This window comes from Epinephelus fuscoguttatus, linkage group LG23, assembly GCF_011397635.1.
Source record: "Epinephelus fuscoguttatus linkage group LG23, E.fuscoguttatus.final_Chr_v1".
Taxonomy (NCBI): Eukaryota; Metazoa; Chordata; class Actinopteri; order Perciformes; family Serranidae; genus Epinephelus; species Epinephelus fuscoguttatus.
The window spans coordinates 25,428,687-25,449,506 of NC_064774.1; the positions used below are offsets into that span (position 1 = coordinate 25,428,687).

General features: G+C 40.8%; 2 protein-coding genes, 1 long non-coding RNA gene and 6 other non-coding genes across 11 annotated transcripts; 1 reads left to right on the forward strand and 8 right to left on the reverse strand.

Moving 5' to 3' along the window:
• Positions 1 to 932: 932 nt before the first annotated feature.
• On the reverse strand, positions 933 to 8,996 carry batf2 (basic leucine zipper ATF-like transcription factor 2). Of its 3 annotated transcripts, none has more exons than XM_049567808.1 (4): positions 6,919 to 8,996; positions 6,166 to 6,318; positions 5,532 to 5,648; positions 933 to 3,384 (listed from the first exon to the last, which is right to left on the reverse strand). In XM_049567808.1, exons 2-4 carry the CDS (start codon positions 6,214 to 6,216, stop codon positions 2,275 to 2,277), a joined length of 1,278 nt encoding a protein of 425 aa, XP_049423765.1. In that variant the 5' UTR covers positions 6,217 to 6,318; positions 6,919 to 8,996; the 3' UTR covers positions 933 to 2,274. The 3 variants fall into 3 exon arrangements, with proteins under 3 accessions (XP_049423765.1, XP_049423764.1, XP_049423763.1); XM_049567807.1 differs by having other exon boundaries at positions 6,166 to 6,323; XM_049567806.1 differs by lacking the exon at positions 6,166 to 6,318 and having other exon boundaries at positions 6,919 to 8,989.
• Positions 8,997 to 9,374: 378 nt separating this feature from the next.
• Positions 9,375 to 13,073, forward strand: arl2 (ADP-ribosylation factor-like 2). The gene is made up of 5 exons (XM_049567809.1): positions 9,375 to 9,578; positions 9,890 to 10,000; positions 11,889 to 12,051; positions 12,283 to 12,363; positions 12,483 to 13,073. Exons 1-5 carry the CDS (start codon positions 9,514 to 9,516, stop codon positions 12,615 to 12,617), a joined length of 555 nt encoding a protein of 184 aa, XP_049423766.1. The 5' UTR covers positions 9,375 to 9,513; the 3' UTR covers positions 12,618 to 13,073.
• Positions 13,074 to 14,232: 1,159 nt separating this feature from the next.
• Positions 14,233 to 19,302, reverse strand: LOC125883506 (uncharacterized). Its single transcript, XR_007448564.1, has 15 exons — positions 19,248 to 19,302; positions 18,626 to 18,659; positions 18,334 to 18,365; positions 17,973 to 18,022; positions 17,739 to 17,795; positions 17,513 to 17,558; positions 16,958 to 17,008; positions 16,680 to 16,723; positions 16,419 to 16,474; positions 15,947 to 15,992; positions 15,545 to 15,606; positions 15,310 to 15,370; positions 15,040 to 15,087; positions 14,643 to 14,689; positions 14,233 to 14,410 (listed from the first exon to the last, which is right to left on the reverse strand). It is a non-coding gene; the product is annotated as an uncharacterized LOC125883506 (long non-coding RNA).
• On the reverse strand, positions 14,480 to 14,554 carry LOC125884534 (small nucleolar RNA SNORD31). Its single transcript, XR_007448737.1, has one exon. It is a non-coding gene; the product is annotated as a small nucleolar RNA SNORD31 (small nucleolar RNA).
• LOC125884536 (small nucleolar RNA SNORD31) lies at positions 15,154 to 15,229 on the reverse strand. Its single transcript, XR_007448739.1, has one exon. It is a non-coding gene; the product is annotated as a small nucleolar RNA SNORD31 (small nucleolar RNA).
• On the reverse strand, positions 15,436 to 15,511 carry LOC125884535 (small nucleolar RNA SNORD31). The gene has a single exon (XR_007448738.1). It is a non-coding gene; the product is annotated as a small nucleolar RNA SNORD31 (small nucleolar RNA).
• Positions 16,205 to 16,331, reverse strand: LOC125884537 (small nucleolar RNA SNORD22). The gene has a single exon (XR_007448740.1). It is a non-coding gene; the product is annotated as a small nucleolar RNA SNORD22 (small nucleolar RNA).
• LOC125884533 (small nucleolar RNA SNORD30) lies at positions 16,548 to 16,617 on the reverse strand. Its single transcript, XR_007448736.1, has one exon. It is a non-coding gene; the product is annotated as a small nucleolar RNA SNORD30 (small nucleolar RNA).
• On the reverse strand, positions 16,837 to 16,901 carry LOC125884531 (small nucleolar RNA SNORD29). The gene has a single exon (XR_007448734.1). It is a non-coding gene; the product is annotated as a small nucleolar RNA SNORD29 (small nucleolar RNA).
• Positions 19,303 to 20,820: the final 1,518 nt, after the last annotated feature.

A 20,820-nucleotide genomic window follows, 5' to 3' on the forward strand; every position in this document is an offset into this window, starting at 1 on the left:
GGCCACCTAACAGTACAGAACAAGTATAAAAGATTCCTAAAGTCTGCAAAGTCAGCAATGTCAGATATACAGCAGCATCTATCTAAAGTTTGCCAATATTAGCCACCATAAGCTAACTGTCATATCACAACAAGTTGCACCAAATATTGAGAGTGTAGCAAACTGATAAAGGGTGCACTTCACTTTCACTGTAGTTAGATATTAGAATATTATATTGATCAGAATTATAAACTAAACAAAAATGATTATTTTAATAAAATGTTTTATTTGTGATGCACTTTTCAATTGCAACCACAACGTCAACATAAATATATTCATCTGATGCATGATAAATACAAAATAGTCATAATTCACATACACGAACCCAAAGCCTCGCACTTAATCATAAACTTTTCGGTGGAATACAGGCTCATATAATATTCTACATACATACATATAAAGTGTACATAAAAGCAGAATAATCTACATAAATCATCCTCTGAAAAAACAAAATCGTCATATTAATTTCCTTACAGCAGTCTGAGCCGCCCCGTGGTTCTCTTATCGTCAGTTACAGGGAGAGAAAATCAAATGCAAAAATCCAGTTATTTATCTCATTTGATTCACTTGAAATGAACTCAATAAGGGAATTATTAATTACGCAACCATTCGTATCATGTTTAAACCCACAGGATGAGGGGTGTCACTGGATTTTGAGTTGTCACATAAATTGTCCCTGTGATCATGGCTGAATGTAACCGCTAGGGGGCCCCAATGCAGAGCTGAGGGCCCTTTGACACCCCCTGCTTGAGGTTATTCACATTTATTTGTGAATATGAACTTTGAAACAGGCAGATAAGACAAATAATATTGACACACAAACTATTTATGATTTGCAAATAATTAAATTACCACACACCAACACATACACATTCAATCTGGGGACTCTAAGGGCCCTTGAGGGTTTGGGGGTCCTGGGCAGGTGCCCACTTTGTTTTATTGTGGATCCACTCTTGTAAGCAAAGCCTGGCAAAACACTTTAATTAATAAGGAATCAGCATAATTACGGTAAATAAAAATAATGCAACTCTGGTATTTAAAGTGAAAATGAAAGTACATCTACTGTATCATCTGAAATGTAAAAAAATAAATAACTGTAGCTTAAAAAAATAACAATCAGCAAATAGACTGATTTAAATGATCAGTAGCAGCAAAATATGTTAGACTGTGAAGACAGTTTGATTATGTATTTTAAAGAGGTGCAAATAAAAAAGACAGAATAAACTTTCCTCGTGTTAAATCATAACTCATATGCAGCCAGGCGCGCCCGGCCTGTGTGGTTAACTTTGGCACCTCTTACATTTACGTGGCCCCTGCCACAGATGGAAATTTCTCCTAAACACACTTCCATTAAGTTGCAAGGAAGTGAGCACTCCACCCCATCTAAAATTACAAGTCAAAGTTTCGAATGTTGAGTCAGTTTTTCTGTGTCCTGTCTGTGGATAAAGGAAGGGATGACGCCTACCTAAAAGATTTCTCAGAAACTGTCAAGCATGACGCCGCTGGATTTTACTGTATGGTTAATGTTTCTTTACGTATAGGAGCTTGTAAACTATGGACTCACAAGAAGCTCATTTGTTGTACAGAGTTATCCAGCTAAGTCAGACCCCAGTCTCCAAAAACCGAGGCTAAGCATTATTTGCTGTTGTTAAAGGGAAACTGCAACAATTTCTGTCATGACGGTTGGGTAACTCATCATGCGGAGGACTACTCAGCCTGTGAAAACAGTTGTTTAATGCCTTCTGTGGTTCTGGAGAAGGACTGAGACAGCTGAGAAAATATCCCCAGTGATGATATAGTGATGTCATCAGGGTTTTTCTGCTTGGGGTTGGAGGTTACAATTTAGAACAGGATGCTTGCAAAAGATGCTATTAGTTGCACTGCAGGATCTAGTGTTTTTGGAGCTTGACCCATACTAGGAACTAAAAGTTGGGATATCTCCACTTCTACTGCATTGGCTTTGACCATTGTTTCTTTAACCTGGCTCTTGTGAATCCCCCAACTCAATACTAAATCAAAAGAGTGTCCTTTTATGAAGCAGAAAGCTGAATATAAACAGCTTGGACATTGGTTTGGCCCTTATGTCATAATGTGATGTCAGGTTTTTCATAGTTAAACCTGTCTTCTTGTATTTTACAATTATTGCTATAGCTGCTCAGGAGACTTTGATTAAACTTGCACAAAATATAGAAATATATAAATTAAAGGAAACTGGTCTTCCTTTGCTATGTAGTGCTACTCATAACTAGTCCCACTTAGTATCCAATCATTGACTTCCAGGAACTCAGAAAGGGAAAGATCTCTTGAGGGCTCCTCTAACGTTGGTAGCGGGGGCTGAGGTTGAGAGAGAGGTCTGTCATAGCTGCTGGAGGTAGTCTGAGGCACGTTAAGGGGACTCGGGACAGTGAGCAGGGAGAGCAGAGATGCAGGATTGACAGTGACTTGTTGACCAGAACGTGGCTTTAAGGCAAAAGCAGAGGTAGGTGTCGGCGCTAAGGGGGGGTGAAGAGGAGGATCTCGAAGAGCAGGGGGTAAAAGAGACGCACTTGAATTGATTAGATTTCTGCTGAACTGACTTGGATTAAGCTGGGGCACATTCATGGAGCAACCCTGCGCTACTAGACCTCCACCTTGTACAGCTGAATGAGAGTAAGGGGGTACTACATTAGATGGCGCAGTTAGAAAAGAGTCTTGCTTCATTAGAAAGGCATCCAGTGCACCAGGATGAAGTGGAGGGAAAGAAGCAGTGGCGGACATTGAGGAGCTTTCATGGATTGGGCCTTGCCTAGATTGAAGCTGAGCAGCTGTGGTAAGAGAGCTGGAGGGTACAGGGTTTGACACAAGGCTTGTGCAGACAGGCCAAACATTTGCTGGCCTCGGCGTGATTAGAGATTCGCTAAACAAAGAGTGAGGAGCTGGAACTGCAGAGAAAGAGCCAGAGTAAGGAGAAGTTACAGAGCTAGAGGAAGTAAAGTGTTCAGCAGATGAGCTGATGGGTGAGGCTAACGTTGCAGTCGTTGGAGGAGTTGAAGATGAGAGGTGTTTACTTTCAACACAGTCACGGGTTTGAATCCCCAGGATGGAGGTTAGGGAGGTAGAGAGTGAAGGGGCAGGAGCCAAAGTTGAGCCTGAGGCTCGGGGAGGAGGAGGACTGGGGCCAGCCTGACGGTCTGCCGAGGGAGAAACTGAGGGGCAGGTTGTTGGGCTGGAGCTGGATGCAGAAGCTTTTAGGTGACAGAGAGGCTCGTGGCGCTCCAAAGCTGTCGTGTAGAGGTGGAGGTCCTTTTTCAACGCAGCAATCTCCTTTTTAAGGGCTGAATTGGATCGCTCCAGGTCCTGGAGCTCCTAAAGAGGAGAGGGTGAAGGGAAACAGAAATGTAGGGTCAGACAGATAAGGGAGAGACGATATGACAAAGAGCTAATGTCAAGTTGAGTCAGGTCTATCTTTATGATCCCTGAGAGTGGCACTCATCAGCCATAAAAACTGATTACAGACATACATCAAAAGACATCCCACCCACATAATATCTCACCCGTGCTGCAATGAAACACTGCAGCCAAGCAATACTAATGACACTCTCCTTTAAGACCTTTCTCCGGTGCTGTAATAGAAAGCACAACAGCCCTAGAGCGGATGATGCACGGCTACAGTCGGAACCTCAAAGGAGAACTGAAATATTGCTCTTAAGCGACAGCACTGCAAGTTCAGCATGAAAGGAGAGGGTAGGTGGTGGAGTGAGAGAAAAAGTGATGATGCTGATCAATGCAGAGTGGATAAGTTTCATTTGTGAAATAAAGAGTCAAAATTTGGCTAGAAACCCTTGAAAAACAAAACATTAGAGTTTCTAGAGTTGTTTTCTCATGGGTTTATCAATCAACTAAACTATCGCTTTCCTGGCCTCATTGAGTTTCACTGCAGTCTGAAAACACTTATCCTCCATAGCAGCCAGAATTCATCCTCACTGAGCACCAGCAACTGCAAATACAGACTTGAATAACACTCAGAAGAATACTGTTCTCCTTCGGTAAGATTACATTTTCTACTCTATTTTCCCAAGGCACAGAGATCACAGTGAAAGTAGCCGTGCTATGCAGCTGCGCGTCACGTGCGCTGACCCTTTAAACCATGAAGTGCTGACACGGACTCCGTATTTTTCGTGAGTCAAACTGCTTTGTGGCAGCGATGCTTCTTCAAAAGTAACCTGAAGGATTTCCAGAGAGCAGAACTGAAAGAGAAGACGAGAGAGAAAGCGAAAGTCTGGACTCATTCCACACAAAAGACACATAGGCCTACGCCCATTCATAAATTAAGCAAGCACACACTTATCCAACCAGTTATAACAGGTAAGATATGATCATGGAGGACAAAAAGGTCGACTGTAATTAGTGTCAAGGAGAAACGTCTCCAACCTTGAAAGAACTACAGGTTTGTCAAAATGAGAGCCATATAACATATTTTATGAATGTGTGTATGTGTGTGTGCTCACGGACTGACTGTAGTAAACCACATATGGTGCATTTATGAAAATCAGATCATAACCTTATAAACTGAGAACCAAAACCGCCAGTTCAGGGTTTTCTCTTGTCAACAGGTGAAGAGTCAACAACTAAAACAAACAAACTAATCAATCTTTAAAAACTGGATCAGTTAAAGCAATAGTTTGACTTTCCGGAAAACACATTTAGTTAGATGAGCTGACTGATATCACTGTCTTATCTGCACGGTCGTAGAGCCAATCTTTTCATCTAACGCTCAGCAACTCTACTCTGTTAATGTCATTTTGTTCTTCCTCGTGAGAAGAAAACATTTATGGTGAATCTTTATAATGACACAAAAAATCTAATACAAAACAAAACTTCAAAATCACCAAAAATGCAAAGCACCGTTTGTACAAAATGTCCTGAAAAGAACCTCTTGCTTTTTCAGAGGGATGACAGTGTTCTTGCAGGGAGTAATTTTCTCACATATTAAAAGAAATATATCCATATTTCATTTCCAACAGTGCATGTTGTGAAGTTTCTGAGTGCGGGCACCTTTTGCTTCGTGACATCTGATCTGAAAGTTGGCTCAGTTCTTCGGGAAGCCCATTATGTGTGTGTGTGTGTGTGTGTAACTCAACCTGTGGAATTTGCCCCTCAGGAAAAAAAATGGCAGAGAGGCACGGATGGAAAAAAGGAGGCTGGTGTGTGTGTGTGTGTGTGTGTGTGTGTGTGGGTGTGGGTGTGTGTGTGTGTGTGTACAGTACAGAGGAAAGGGAAGGCCAATAGGGAGGGCGCACCAGGGGGAGTGAAAGCCCTTCTCCTAAAGCAGGGTATTTACAAGAAACGGCTGCGAGCATGTTGACAGATTACACAAGACATGCACACACCACTAGTCACACAGCCTATGTGCATGTGGGTGTGAGAGTGTGTGTGACTGCAAAGGGAGACAGAAAGTGACAGAGTCACTGGGTAATGGTGTAAGGGAGGAGTAAGGAATGAACGTTTCGAACCTCGTGAAGTTCGTCCGCTCTCTCTGTTTGTTTTCTGCGGCTCTTCCTCGCAGCGTCTCTGTTCTTCTCTTGTCTTTTTCTCCCTTTGCCTCCCATCTGTTGCCCCTCTTCTCTCTCCTGTACAGATGAATGCAACAGTTCACCACACTCATCTAGAATTAATTACAGTAGAGTCTATGTGTGTGTTTTTCAAGGTCACACTTCTCTTGTGGCATCCCCTACCACCTTTTAAGGAATCTTTTTTTTTTTTCAAAGCAGATCTTAATAACTTTTTGATATTGCATTATGTTTTGAAAGACTTCATGGGTCATAAGGTCATGAGACAAACCTATCACATGAAATTACATGTGGTCTCTTAATTAAAACAGGAAGTAGTGTTGTAGGGTGTGATGTTGAATTCAGCAGCTGGGCAAAGAGTCTAAAATTAACGAAGCTTTGTTGATTCAAATGGGACAGGAAGCATTAATTATTGTGTCTATTGTCCAAAGCGACATACAGTGAGTGCACTCAATCTCAACAGAAACAAGAGCTTGATGTCAACAAATTGGAGGTGCATACCCTAAAAGCATATTCATTGCTCACTTTTTAAGATTTTAAATTGTTTTTTTTACAATTGAAATGTAGGTAACTGCACCTTTTCTTCGCCCATAATAGAGGATGGGTGGATGCTGCCAGGCTTTACCATGCTGCATGGGGTGAGGTGCTATAAATATCCAGGGCTGGAATTGAACATTGCCATCACAGCATATGTGTTTCATCAGCAGCAGGACACCCCGAGGTGACTGACCTATTCTTGAAGGGGGATTCAAACAACATCACAAATAGTCCTATCTTAGTGATTTAGACCTTATATAAGGTGTTGTATAGTGGGTTTTGATTGACTTTAGAGTGATTTGATAATATTACAGCACTTTCAAAACCAAGTTACAATGTGTTAAAAACATGAAATGCATGGATCAAAGTGGAATACAATGCACATACCAATAAAAGGTTAGTTTGGACGACTATTATTCCACAATTTCTATAATAATTACATGAGGTATCTTACACTTCTGATACAAGAGTTACACAACATTTTAGTGCAGTCATAATTATAAAATGATATGAAGTCATATCTGTTTGTTGCAACATATGCATGTCTCCCCCAATAAAATCATAAAATAGCAGATGTCTTTTATTTTGTCAAGACATTTACAGTATAAATTTGCGCAGGAAAGTCACAAAATGATGCATTAAAAATCACCAGAATGCAGAAAATCAGATGTCTGGTACTCAAGTTTTTCCTGGTGAAGGAACCCCAGACCACCTATTTCATATGTGCCCCCCCAATGCGAGAGGAAACCTACGCCCTTGCTTTATTATATGATTGGTAAGGAGGGTAACTCACCAGTCCAGCGGAGTTGCTCCCCTCATCTGACACTGTGACAGGGCTGTTGTACCCGGTGTCCATGAATAACGGGGACATGTCTTCCTCCGTCCTGCAGCTGACTCGCTGGCCGGTTGGCTGTGTCCACCGGCAGGATGTGGCTACCGTCGCCGGATCATCCGAGCTGTGCGCCCGTGAGTGAAACCGCTGCCATGCAAACTGTAGTTGACGCACACTCGGCGCCGCTCTGCAGCTTGGAGTACAATTTGAAAGACTCGGGGTGACAGGCTGCTGCTAAACAGTGCGGACTAATGTCTGGTGCTTTATGACGTGTTGTCTCTGTAAATGTGTAACTCGGAGTGAAGCGCTCAGCCGGTGTGTCTGGTGGCTTTTGAGCGCATAAGGTTTGGCATCAGGCTGTCGATGATGCAACATGATGCTGTGGCTGCTTTCAGTTTCTCTTTATTTTAAACTGACCCGTTGCTGGTTAACTGCTGTGGGGTCTGTGCTGCCTTCACGTGTAGTATGTTAGTTTCACTATCGGTACAAAATGCTGCTGGTGTTTGCGTCAATATCGGTCAAAATTACTTCTACGCAGACTGTGTCCAGCCTTCACCTAACCTGTCTGAGTGTCTCGATTAAGCAACAATTGACTCACCGATTAAAACCTGGTTTTCGAGTTCCATTATACAGCTACGTTGCATTGCCTAATATTTTCCATAGCGCGTGAACGCATCACAATGAATGGATGTGAAAAGATGGTGAGGGACAGGAACAGCTCAGGGCTGGATGACCATATTAATGAAAAAGGTTGTGCCTCCCTCACGAGCGGGGAATTTCTCAATGTCGTTTGCCAGGAAACAAATGGCCGGGCCCCCAGACGGGGGCCAACAGGGTTTACCGGCACTCTGCAGGATATGACGTAACCTAAATTATAAAAAGCAACATTCTTTGACTCTACATGACTTAATCTCCTCTCAACAAAGTAAAACAAACATAAAACACTAAAAGGTTTGCTGCTTTTAACTAAGGTCGTTGATGCTGATAACCAGGGTTAATTATTTATTCTGATATGAGAGGGAATCCTCATTAATAATAACTTGGTCTTCCAACTTTGGTAGTGAGGATATCAGTGTTTAATGTTAATGTCATAACTCTTGAAATATCTAGCAAACATAAAACGTATTATGAAAATTGATCAATGTCATAACAATTTATAAAATCACAAAAATAACACTTATCTTGTTGAAAGCACCTCACTCAACTTATAAAGGGACATTTATTTTACTTCTTAAATTATACTTTGTAATGCTAATATAAGAGGCTAAAGTTTTGATGCTACTCTCTGGTACTGTGTGTAAATTAAAATGGTAAGATATTATTGATTCTGAAAGAAAACTCTCTGATACAAGAAGGTTTGTATGAATTAGGAAAAACTGGAAAGTTCTGGTTTGCGGGATGTTTTGCGCTGTTAAAAGTGATCAGGAGGGAGCTGACAGAAATACCATGTCACCAAAAAGTTGTTTCAGCTGTCTGTCATTCCTGAAACAAGAACACAGTGTTGCAGCAGCTTCACTGTGTAGCATCACATTTGGTTTATCCTCTCCACTGATCAATTCACACCCTGGAATTTGAATATACTGAACTAAGTGAATAGCCTGAATGTGATGCAGTGATCCACATAAAAACACACAGGGTCTACTTGTTAGTTTTTCTCTAGAGCTATCAGCTGCACCTCATGGACTGTGCTCAGACAGATGCAGTTGAAAACTCCAGGAAAAAAGCCTTGTGTTGGTTGTTTTTTCAAACTACTATGTCACTTGCCTATATGTATGTAAGTTTAATCTTTTATGAAAATAATATTCATTGTATTATTGTATTGGCTGAATGCACATATTCAAGGATTTATGGTCTGACTGTCAGTATAAAATGCAGGATTGCACAAGGTAATGTAGTTATTGCTTCCTCATTCATGCTACAGAAAATGTATTGAGAAATATTCAGGAAATTAAGATTAAAATTGATTACAAACAACTAAATAGGCAAGATAATATAAAACTAAAGGGAAAAATAAAAAAAGGAAAACTAAATTATATTTACAAGAATATATACAGATATATACATACAAAAAATATATACAATATGTGTAATATCAGGTAACATGTGCGTTTTGAATTATAATGAAAATGCAAAGATGTTGTATTTTTAAAAATACAACAGTCTATATTACGTATATTTTTGGGAACAAGCTATGACAGGCAGAACATTTTCAGACTGCGTAAATACAATATATAGTAAATAAAATATATAGTTCCCACAATACACACACGGGGTCGCCAACCCGACAAAAACGCCTCAACAGCACAGCCACACCTTACAATGCTCACTGGCCAATCAACCAGCACCGGACGTCTCCAGCAACCAATCAGCGTTCGCTGTGTACTAAACAGACCAATTGGTGGCTGCGGGGGGCGGGATTAGCGTCACAGCCTCTTCCTGGTTCGCAATGCTGCTTATGGATGCTAAACATCTTTCTCACAAAACTACAAATTAATAAAATTAGCTACAGAAGTTACAGAAGGAGATATAAGTGCAGTTGAGCGGGACACCGTCGCGATGGGTTTGCTGACGATTTTAAAGAAAATGAAGCAGAAGGAGCGGGAGATGAGGCTGCTGATGTTGTATCCTGTCTGTAACTGTTTGCTAGCTTAGCTGGGAGCAAAGTAGGAGTCATGCACCGACGTTATTTTAACTTTATTTATGTCAGCAACATAATAGCTGCAGCAGTAATTTATATCCGTGTATGGTTAGATAATATAGAATAACGCATGTATGCTTGTTAAGTTTGTTTTGCGTATTTTGTGCTGTATCATGCTACCTTGCTAACCTCTGTTACGTTAACTGACTGTGGGTGAAGAAGAGTTAAATTATAACTAGAATATTTAACAGTGAGGTGTGTGTGAGTGTTTCTTCTTTAACCTGAGTCGTGCAGAGGTCTGGACAACGCGGGGAAGACGACCATCCTGAAGAAGTTTAATGGAGAAGACGTCAGCACCATCTCCCCAACCCTGGGCTTCAACATCAAAACACTGGAGCACAAAGGGTAGCGCGCGCACACACACATTCACTCACACGCATGCACAGTATGCAGTGATGGAAAAGGTATTCAGACCCATTAGTAAAAGTGTTAGTACCACAATGTAAAAATACTTCACTACAAGTAAAAGTCCTGCATTCAAACCCCTATATAAGTAAAACTATGTCAGTATGATTAGCTAAATGTACTTAAAGGATTACTTTGGTAAATTTTCAGCCTGGAAACTGTTTTCCCATATGTTTCTGTCTTTCTGACTAAAGGGAACAGCAACTTTTGAAACGGCTCCAGTATTGAGCAACAGGACATCACTCTGCACAAGTGAAACAGGCTGTAATGTAATCACTTGGGGCAATCGTGCACCCTCAATGTATGTCCAATAAAAATGCTTATTTTTACCACAGACAGGCTCAGACTGTTGTTGTAAGTCTAATAACATTATAGAAAGGCTCCTTACAGAGATAGACTGTTGTGTTAAAGAGTAAGATCCTTTTTGTGTGACCTGAAACAGCCCTGAAATTGCTATCGCCAAACTCCATTTAAATAAACTGTGATTTTAGAGTGTATAAAACCAGCATATTTCCACATCTAATTGAATGAATAAGGTTTTATTTCAACCAAAGTAGAGTTGGTGATTGTTGGAATAGTGGAAAGACAAATTAAGACGACTTTGTGAGTTTTATTTTGTTTTTGTGGACTTTTAATGAAGTGCATTTTACCATGATAAAATTACTGTTTATTTCGAGGGAGTCTGGTGGGTTTGGTGGTGGCGATTTCAGGGCTGTTTCTGATTAAACAAAAATGATTTTAAGCTTAACAAAAAAAAGTTCTGTCTCCCTGGGGATCCTTTCCGTTGTGTGGACAGACATTTAGAATAACAATCTGAGCCAGTCAGTGGCAAAAACAAACACTTTTGGTGGATCTACATTGACAATGGGCAATTGCCCCATATGGTTACATTGCAGCCTGTTTCGCTGCTGCCAGCTGCTGCGGTCTAATTCAATACTTGAACACAAAAACATGAGAAACTGGGGTCCAGGTTGAAAAATACTAAAGTTACCCTTTAAAGTATTCATCGTGCAGTTAATTGTCTTCTGTCAGTGTTTTACCATTATATCTGATTTTTCTGTATTAATATTACGACAGCATCAATGTGTATGTTGCATTTTACTGCTGTAGATGTTTAAGGATGTGCTCATTTTGATTCTGACCACTTCCCCCACATAGGAACCATGCACTGTGGTGGTGGTTGGTATCACATTGTAGTCATTAGGCATCTTTTTGTGGTTATTTTGTGTTTTTATGTTGTCATTTTGGATCTCTTTGAGGTAATTTTGTTTCTTCTTTTTTTTGGTCACTTTGTGCCGCTTTGCAGTCATTTTGTGTCTCCTTGTGTTTGCTTTGTATCTGTCGTCCTTTTGTGTCTCTTTGTGATTGTTTTACCAGTTTTCGCAGTTATTTTGTGTCTCCTTGTAGTTCCTTTGCATCTCTTCGTGGTCTTTCTGTGTCTCTTCCTGGTTAGTATGTGTTCATTTCAGTGACGACTGTGACAAGTCAAAATGTCTGAAAAGGGGCTGTAGCTTAAACACATTTAAAGGCACACTGCTGCATTTCCTCAAAACATTCATACTTGTCTTGAAAAAGGCCCTCATTCACTCCAAACGTTCAACTTGTTGTGTGTCAAACTTGATTACCTGACTCACATACAGTCAGCCAGTTATGAATTATCTCTTAAAGCCAATTGAATCAAAACACAAACAAGAAAAAATACAAACCCACAAATTTAGGAAAGTGTCAGTTATTTGTACATACTCTGTTTTTATTGAACTCCCAAAGCTATACTTTCCCTTTCCTACTTTACATTCTTCATGTTCTCCTCTCACTTTGTGTTTTCCAGGTTTAAATTGAATATATGGGATGTAGGGGGTCAGAAGTCGCTGCGCTCCTACTGGAGGAACTACTTTGAGAGCACAGACGGGTTGGTGTGGGTAGTGGACAGCGCGGACAGACTCAGACTGGAGGACTGCAAGCAGGAGCTCAGTTCACTGTTGCAGGAGGAGGTACACACACGTATACACACATGTTGGGTGAAGTGGTTATTTGCAGATCTTTCATTTTGGTTTTATACCCACATTTTTACAGATTTATGGATCCCCCCTTATATCTCCTCTCATTTTACAGTCAGCCACAAAGAGACCGTATTGGATAACAGCAAAGAACAATCTTTATGGTCATGCCTTGTAATTGTTATATCAATCTCTGTAGTTGACTGTATCCTTTGCTCCATGCAGAGGTTAGCTGGTGCAACACTGCTGGTGTTTGCCAACAAACAGGATTTACCAGGAGCCCTGTCAAAAGAGGCAATACGAGAGGTGAGTTTGAATCCTGCATTGCAGTGAGAAAACTTTTCCCAGAAATGTCAGATTACACTTGCATTATCCAGACATTGTACCTTACAGTGTACATGCTCTCATTGTGTGTTCTCTTGCAGGCGCTGGCCCTGGATGAGATCAAAAGTCATCACTGGTGTATCATCGGCTGCAGTGCAGTAACAGGAGAGAACTTGTTAGCTGGAGTGGACTGGCTATTAGATGATATTGCTGCGAGGATCTTCACCGCCGACTGAGTGTGTCTGTTTTTTTTGTTTGTTTTTTTAAACAGCAGCATCTCATGTTGGGTGAGCTCTGACACGACCCCAGGCTCCTCACTGGACTGCAGATCCTACATATCAAAATAGAGATTAACACTTGAATTTTTTTTGTTCCATCAGCTACTTGAGGTGATGCATGGTTACAGGAATCACACCTGGCTTTTATAGATATTTTTATTTACTATTGACAGACACAGTTGATTCAGATATTTTGCAGTGGGAAAAGATGAGCAGTGTGTGATTCTATCAAAATGTCACACACACTGAAACCTAAATAACGCTTGTTTACAGCAACGTAATGACTGACATGAACCTCTTTGCTCCCACTTTTATACTATGTGGTACATCAGATTGTCAGCTGATGATTTTTGCTTTGATCAAAAGTGTTTTAACAAATTTAAAATGCCATCTGAATAAAGATTGCTGTCACTATTGCTATCTACAGGTTCATAAACTACAGGTGTGTCATATGCTCACCCACAGACAAGTTTATACTAGTATCTCACACATTATTTTGGCAGTGTAGTGCCAGTCTTTTGGTCACAGTTTTACTTTAATCTGGAGGCCGGACAAAAGTGCTCTTTCATGACTATAGACAACTCAGTATTTAATTTGATTCATTGCCTGATATAACGACCCACATTAACATGCACACTAATATTCCATTATTATTCTAAATATAACACTGAATTTAATAGGGGTCATGTAAACAGCTTATTCTGTTTGGGCCTTCAGAATTAGGCCTTATGCCAAATGTAGCATTTTCCTGATTCAGACAAGTGATAAGCTGATATAATTTGGGTTTTAGAAGCATTCTTTGGACATGTATACAGCACATTAGGTATATGCATCTCAATTCAGGACTACAAGGCTGAACGCCTAAAGGAAAGGCTCACATTTCTGGTCAGAAGTAACACTTATCTACAGGTTTTTAGGTACTTATGCAAACATCAAAACGCTGACCCCTCCAAGGTTGTGGCTGAAGAAATAGAAGGTGGCAGCTGTGGCTGTGTTTGCACCAACCAAGTCTGCCATGTTGGACATTTTTGGGGGGAAAAAACTTGATGCAAATAAAGATGACAAGTGGCTCCAGCTGTTTTCACTTTTCCATATTTTGACAGCACCATGTTGGAACAGTCTACACAGCTGCATGTGAATCACCATATTAGTGGTACATGTATTTTCACAAGTCATGTGAACAGCTTAGTAATCTTTTACAAGGGCAAAAACTGAAATTTAGTGTGCATGTAAACAACACCCTCCATGCCAGTCATGAAAATAGAATCCAAATCTCATGTAGGTTTGATATTTCCCACCTAGCAGGCATCCTCAATGTATTGTGTAGAATACCAGTTGTCATTTTATTTTTGTAGATCTGCAGTGATCAGTTCAGACATTAGCACTTTGTGCATTAATCATTTATACATTTGATAGTTTGCACTAATGTAGTTACGGTTTAGAATGTTCTCGTTTTGATGTTATGTTCCCACAAAGTCAAATATCAGTGGCAACTGTAGATTACCGATCCCCCACTGCATACTACTATACATGCCATGTCACTGGATACAGTATCAGACCACACAAAATAAGCTGTACTGAAACAGTGCTTTATTTGAAATTGACACCATTAAACCATCCCAGATATCTTTTACACAATTGAAATGAGAAATCACTGCAACATGATGTGACATCATGAGGAACTGCAGTCATGCTGGCAGCTGAACGCAGCTGATGGATCTTCATGATGGCATCCAGGTTCTGTCTCGAGTCTGCAGAGAAAGACCAAATCTTAGAAATGGTGGCAAAAAACTAACACATTGTTCAACTAAAAATGTTAACTTTGATCAGAGGGGATACCAATCAGTCATGAATTCTCAGACTGGGGCGGTAATAAGTCACTCATCACTTCTACACAGATTTAGATGTTCAATTGGAGACCAAGTATACTGACACTCAAATACCTCCCATATCAACCACAATATTGTTCTTTTCGTCACCAACCTGAGCTGACGCAGCACAAGATGAGTGATGAGTTCACACTGCCAGACCTATGAGAGAAAAGAGATTAGTTCAATGGGCCAAGCTTTTTATACACATTGAAAGTATCTATAATTGCAACATTTGCTTGTCTACATTTTGCAATGTAGGACTTTGCTTCTGGGATGTGATCAGCCATATTTCTCAGTCACCCTTACAGCCAGCACTCCCTCCATCAGAACTCCAGGAGGTCACTTTACACCTGTGGCAGTGGGATCAGGGTTCTCAGTGCCATACTGGGTCAACAGGAAGGGGAGGCCGACTCAAGGATTAAGGGATGCCCGTGTGCTAACATCCCTTGACTGAAGTATAGCATCGTGTCATCATGTCACAATCCCAGAAACATGATTTGCTCATTTACCTGCAGCAGTCCTAGGTGTTGGTGCAGTTCCTCAAACAATCATGAAACCTGCAACAAGGAAAACAGGTTTGTCAATCCAGTTTGAGGAGCGTGAAGAACTAAATTTCAATTTTGGTGTGATCAGAGGGGATACCAATCAGTCATGAATTCTCAGACTGGGGCGGTAATAAGTCACTCATCACTTCTACTTAAGAATTTGGACATTAATTGGAGGTTAAGTATGGTCCTCATGACCGCAATCCCAAAAACAATGACTAATTGCTAGTTTACCTGCAGCAGTCCCGGGTGCTGCACCGCTCCCCCACAGACAAATTGGATGGCATCATCTAACCTGCAAACAGTGACAGTGGTTAGCCTATCCATTTTGATTAGCATCATAGACGTTCATTAACTCTGGTATGATCAGAGGGGATACCAATCAGTCATGAATTCTCAGACTGGGGCGGTAATAAGTCACTCATCACTTCTACATAAGTAAACAACTCTACACTGACAAGGCACCTACCTCAACTGCGAAAAGCCTGTCTGTCCCGATGCCTTTGTCCTCAGTTCTGCATCAACGCAGACCTTTAAATAATACAAAAAGTTAAAATTAACGGTTTACCTGCCTGCTGGTGCAAAGAATTATTGTTCAGGAATGTGATCAGTATTTGGTTTTCAGTCAAAACTTCAAGGTTGCAAACAGTCCAACCCGCCAGACCGCCCATTAGGGAGCCGATGATCACTTTACACCTGAAAGCTCGTTCCAGGGTTCTCAGTGTCTGGTCGGGCCAACTGGAGGTCTGACGGGGCGTAACTTGGAAAGTCTGGCACCAGGAAGGGGTGCTGACTGCTCGTTCGTTCGGACAGTCATCCTCCCACACTCCACAATGATAATGATGCTGTGATGCTGAAGGTTCAAACATACCCAAGTCATCGTGTTTCAAATGATTCCTCCGACAGGCAGATCGGCCCTAATGGGTGAAAGAGGAATTGTTAGAGCACGTCACAGCACTGCAGGTGATTCAAGTGTTGTTTCCAAGCATGACATTTAATGTGATGCAAACACTCCAAATGCAGTTCTGAAACTATCTAGTTGGTTCCTCTTCTAGACTTAAGTAATTACATCTCATTGGGCTCTTAATACCCCCTTCACACAAAATCTGTCACATTTATGTCATTTGTTTCCATTCAGACTGTTGGTAACCCCAACGAGTCTTCCCCTTATTGCCAAGGTAACACCAGTGGGTTCACCTTCTCAGGTTCTGGCATTGATCCAAGGCGTAAGACACGTGCGGGTGTCATCATGAAGGAAACATCTCATTCAGATTCTTCGGGCCACGTGCCAACTGCATAACCACAGCACTGACAGTGACGTCAATGCGCAAGGGCTCACTCACCTGTGCAAACACTCGTGTCTGGAGAAGCATCTTCTACAATTTCCAAAGCCAGGTACCTGCAATAGACGAGACGGTCAGCCCTGAGCACAAGGTGGTTAAGTTCTACACTATTGAAACATTGACCTCCACTGATGTCAGATATTCCATTTCTCAACAGCAGTTCAGACGAACGAGATTCCAAATATATCTCATCATTTTCAGCAGGTCTGGAAATAAGGGCTATTGCTACCATGTTTCTAAAGTAGTTAACAGACATCTTACCTTTGACCAGAACATCGAGTATGCTGCTGAGGTACTCAATGGACCTGTAGGAAGAGGACATTTAATTCACTACACAGTATTCAAAAGTAACCCAACTTAATGTTTCTTAACACCAATTTGCAGGATTTTTAAAAGAATGAGAATTTAAGTAAATGCAGTTGCTCAGCTGTTCTTGTCGTTTCACATCGGTTCAAAGTGAGCTAAGTATCATCATCATTGCAACTGCATTATGAAAGGAAATGTGCATTAAAATGAGGGAGAAAAAAAAAAATCCTTACCATGAGGTTTTAATGGGTGCCTCCCTCTTCAAGAATCCACCGCAAACAGCCCTGCACAAGAAACTGGCATTTCAGTAGAGTTCAACAATGACTTCAGACATATTGAGATTCAAGTGTTTGATCAGGGCTTTGGTGACAAACTGCCATGTGACATTAGTCGTCCAGCTGTTTGATGGGTTTTACCCCATTTCATCCTTTCAAACTGTCAAAACATTAGCCTCTTCACTGCCTGTTCAAGATGGAAATATCACACCGTTGTGCTGCCTCTGTGTTTAAGGGACAGTCACAGTATGGGACAGAGTGGTCTTGCTTTTAATCCACCATGGGAGGTGATAACAGCACTGAAACAGTCTGTATAAACAAGATGGAATCATGGGTGGCACATGGACAGGGACTTTGTAGCAGCCCTATAACGCAATCTCCGCATAAAAGGGCTACTGTTGGGGAAATCAACTCTAAAGTGGCGATTAATTTCCCTGCAACCAAAATGACTTCAGCTTCATAGGAGGAGAGGCTTTTCTACTACTTCAATCCCACACTCATGTCAATACTTACATGTACGATGTCCATGTGGCATCCTTCCTCAAACGTCATGTCCCAGCTAGGAGATAAAAAGCAGCCTGTAAATCACCTATAGGCATCAAATGTGTTCTAGCTTTTCAACTAAGGGTAATCAGATAAAGGCTGACATCACTGGAATCAGGCATATGCTTGTCAATTGTAATCATCATGTTTATACCCCTAGACTGACAAAACTTTAAAATATATATATTTTACTCACCTCTCTGTACTTTCCAGCTGCTTTGAAGACTTCAGTGAGTTGACCACAGGGACCAGCCTACAAAGACAATCAATGGTTAGCCAAAAACGAAGTAAATCTGAGCTTCTGTTATTTCAAGGGCTGATCAGATAAATAACCTAGCATCACAATAATCAGGCATATGCTTGTCTATTTTAAAACTCAGTTATGGCCCTTGTTGGACTGAGCTTTCCCCGTTGCTTCAATTAAGCTCACCTGCCAGAATCCTTCATTCTTTATCTTCATCTTTGATCTTTCTTGATTATCTGAGGGGAAAAGTAAGCCACTGATTAACACAAGGACCCTTAAAATAGCTGATGAACAATTGACTTTAGTGATCACGTGGCTCCATGTATGCCATTTTGACTATAGAGTACACAGACAACTAGTGCATTATGCGGTGCTCATTTGCTACTCAGAATCTGGTAAAGAATTTTCTTCAAAGGCTGATTCGGTAAGAGAGAGTTCAGGGATTCATCACTGCAGCAACGAGCTCATGAACAAGTGCCGTGCTTTGCAAATCTACTGAAATTAACCAAGACGAGTCTGAAATACACAAAAGGTTCAAAAAATGTACCTTATGTGGAGAGTTCCAACCTCTTCTCTCACCTAGAAACAGAAAAATGCATTTCATGGGTTGTGAGTCAACTTAACATGTGTACACTAGTAAGATTAGTTTCATGCTACTCAGAAATAGAGAGATAAAGCTTCCTCAAAGGATTTCAGTGAGAGAGTTCAATTTAAACATCACTGTAGCATGAGACTCCATGTTAAACCATGCTATGCCTCTAACTTCCAATTTGTATTTCTGATATGACAGTGTGTCTAAACTAACAGTGTAAAGGAGGCACGTGGAGTAGAATAATTACCTTTGCAGCAAACAGCTTCTGGATCTTTCTTCATCTAAAAACAGGCAGAAAGTATAGCTTTAGCAACATGTTGCTAGCAGGCATTTTCGCTGACCGGCCAACACGTGACCGCTCCATGCAACGTGTTCAGGACGGCATGAGTCAGTAAAATAGATATAATTTAAGTGTCTCACATCAGAATAATTAAGTGCAGTCACAGTCATTCAGTACAGGTCTGTGTAATTATCATCATTGAGAGACACTTTTAGCAGCCAGACAGAACCAGCAGCGGCCATTTCTGCACGAGTTTACCACGAGTTAAATTTGCGTTAACCAATAAATATTACATGCAGCATTTAGCAAACATGTTGTAATTAATGTTATAAATACTCAGGAGAGTAACATAATGTGTTTCGGTGCCGGATGGTTCAGGATTGCGGCCCGCTCTGATCGGTGCGGCACTGAAACGCTGCACTTAAGCTGCAAGCTAACACACAACCTTAGATTGTATATAGGTTGGAAAGGGTGAATCCCAATTGCATATTAACTGTATAGTCAAAGCAAGAGCTTTCTAAAGTTAACAACATAATAAAGGAATGTTTGTAAAGAATTAAGTGTTAAGGAGCAATGCGTATGATCTTACCTTCGACAGAGTACAGAGGGAAGTGAACGAGGAAGCAGGTCCGTCTGGGCTTTATGTCCGGCTGGAGGACTCCTCCCACCCGGGAAACTTTTACCGGGAAAACGACTCAAACCTTTATCAATATTTAGCTACGGACAAATTAAACTCGACAGAACAAAATGTTTTATATACGATAATCTCAACGTCTGTGGAGAGAGGTGTTTAATTTACACACGGGGACGAATTTAAAGTAAGTGTGCAGAGTTCATTTTACTGCGTCATTTCCGTTAATAAAAAGTAATATTCTTAATATCCACACGGTGGCAGCAAAGACACCGCACCGGCAAATAGACCAGCAGACTGCTACCTTACAAAGATTTAAAGTTATATAATGTATGCAATAATAATATAATAATATAATAATATATATAATAATATAACGTTTTTTCAATTATTATTATTAAAATAATATTATCAAGAATGTTAACTATGTTTCCTTTTTTTAGTTTTACTTATGTTTCTGTTGTAAAAAAAAAAACAACAAAAAAACATTTTATCACCTGTCATTAAGCTTCTTGTTCTCTGTACCATTTAAAAAATACAGAGCAAAAACTGAGCAAAGATATACCTATATATATTTGTAGGATAAACACAAATAAATATACACACACAGTCACTTTAGATCATTTGATCATTGATCCTAGACTCTGGGGGGTGGGCCAAAGGCAAAGAAGCCCATCAAGGCCCCACATTCAAATAAAACGCATGGTCAATTGTGCTTGATCAAATGTCATAATTATTTATTTATTAAAAAATAACAACACCATTCACACACACACACACACGTGCAGAGTAGATAGAAAAGGCCCCACGTCACAGTTTCAGCATTCATGTGTCCATGAGAGTTTGCTGTGAAGTAATTTTCATCATCCACCCATGTCAACAAGGATCTGCTCTGACCCCAATTTTTTGTAACTGTGTAGACTGTGTGCATAGCAAGCGTGCTGACCGTGCATGCTCCAATCTCTTGTTCGACACTTTGGTCCAGTCCAAAACACTGTGGTCAAGCCAGCTGCAGCTGCTGCACTGCAGCAAAGTATGTTTGAAGTTGGATATTTGACAGACAGTCACTCCTGACCCAACAGCAGCTTTGTAGTAGCTGAGTTGAGTTGAGTTGAGTTGAGTTGAGTTGAGTAGTAGGATGGTAAGCTCACCTCCCAGTCCTCCAGTTTACTGCCAGGGGCTGACACAGACCGTTGATTGTCCAATGAACAGAACTGCGTGCGCATCTGCGTGACAGTAGCTATCAGCAGATGTTGCATGCCGAAAGTATGTCCAAACCTTTAGAGGGGCTTTGAGGCACCAGTGGTACACCATATAATGCCTTTATGTGAGGTTCAAGTGGGTTTGTAGTTATAGTCATTGCAAAATGTGTCAATACGTGTGGCCATCGAAGGCCCCTTTTCACATATTTTTGTTGAGGAGGGTCCACATGTTTGCCTGGCTTGCCTCTCCTGATGGTGCACACCTGCTACCTAGTACTGTATGTATCTTATTGTTTTGCATATGCATTTTATTTTAATTCAGACTCAGA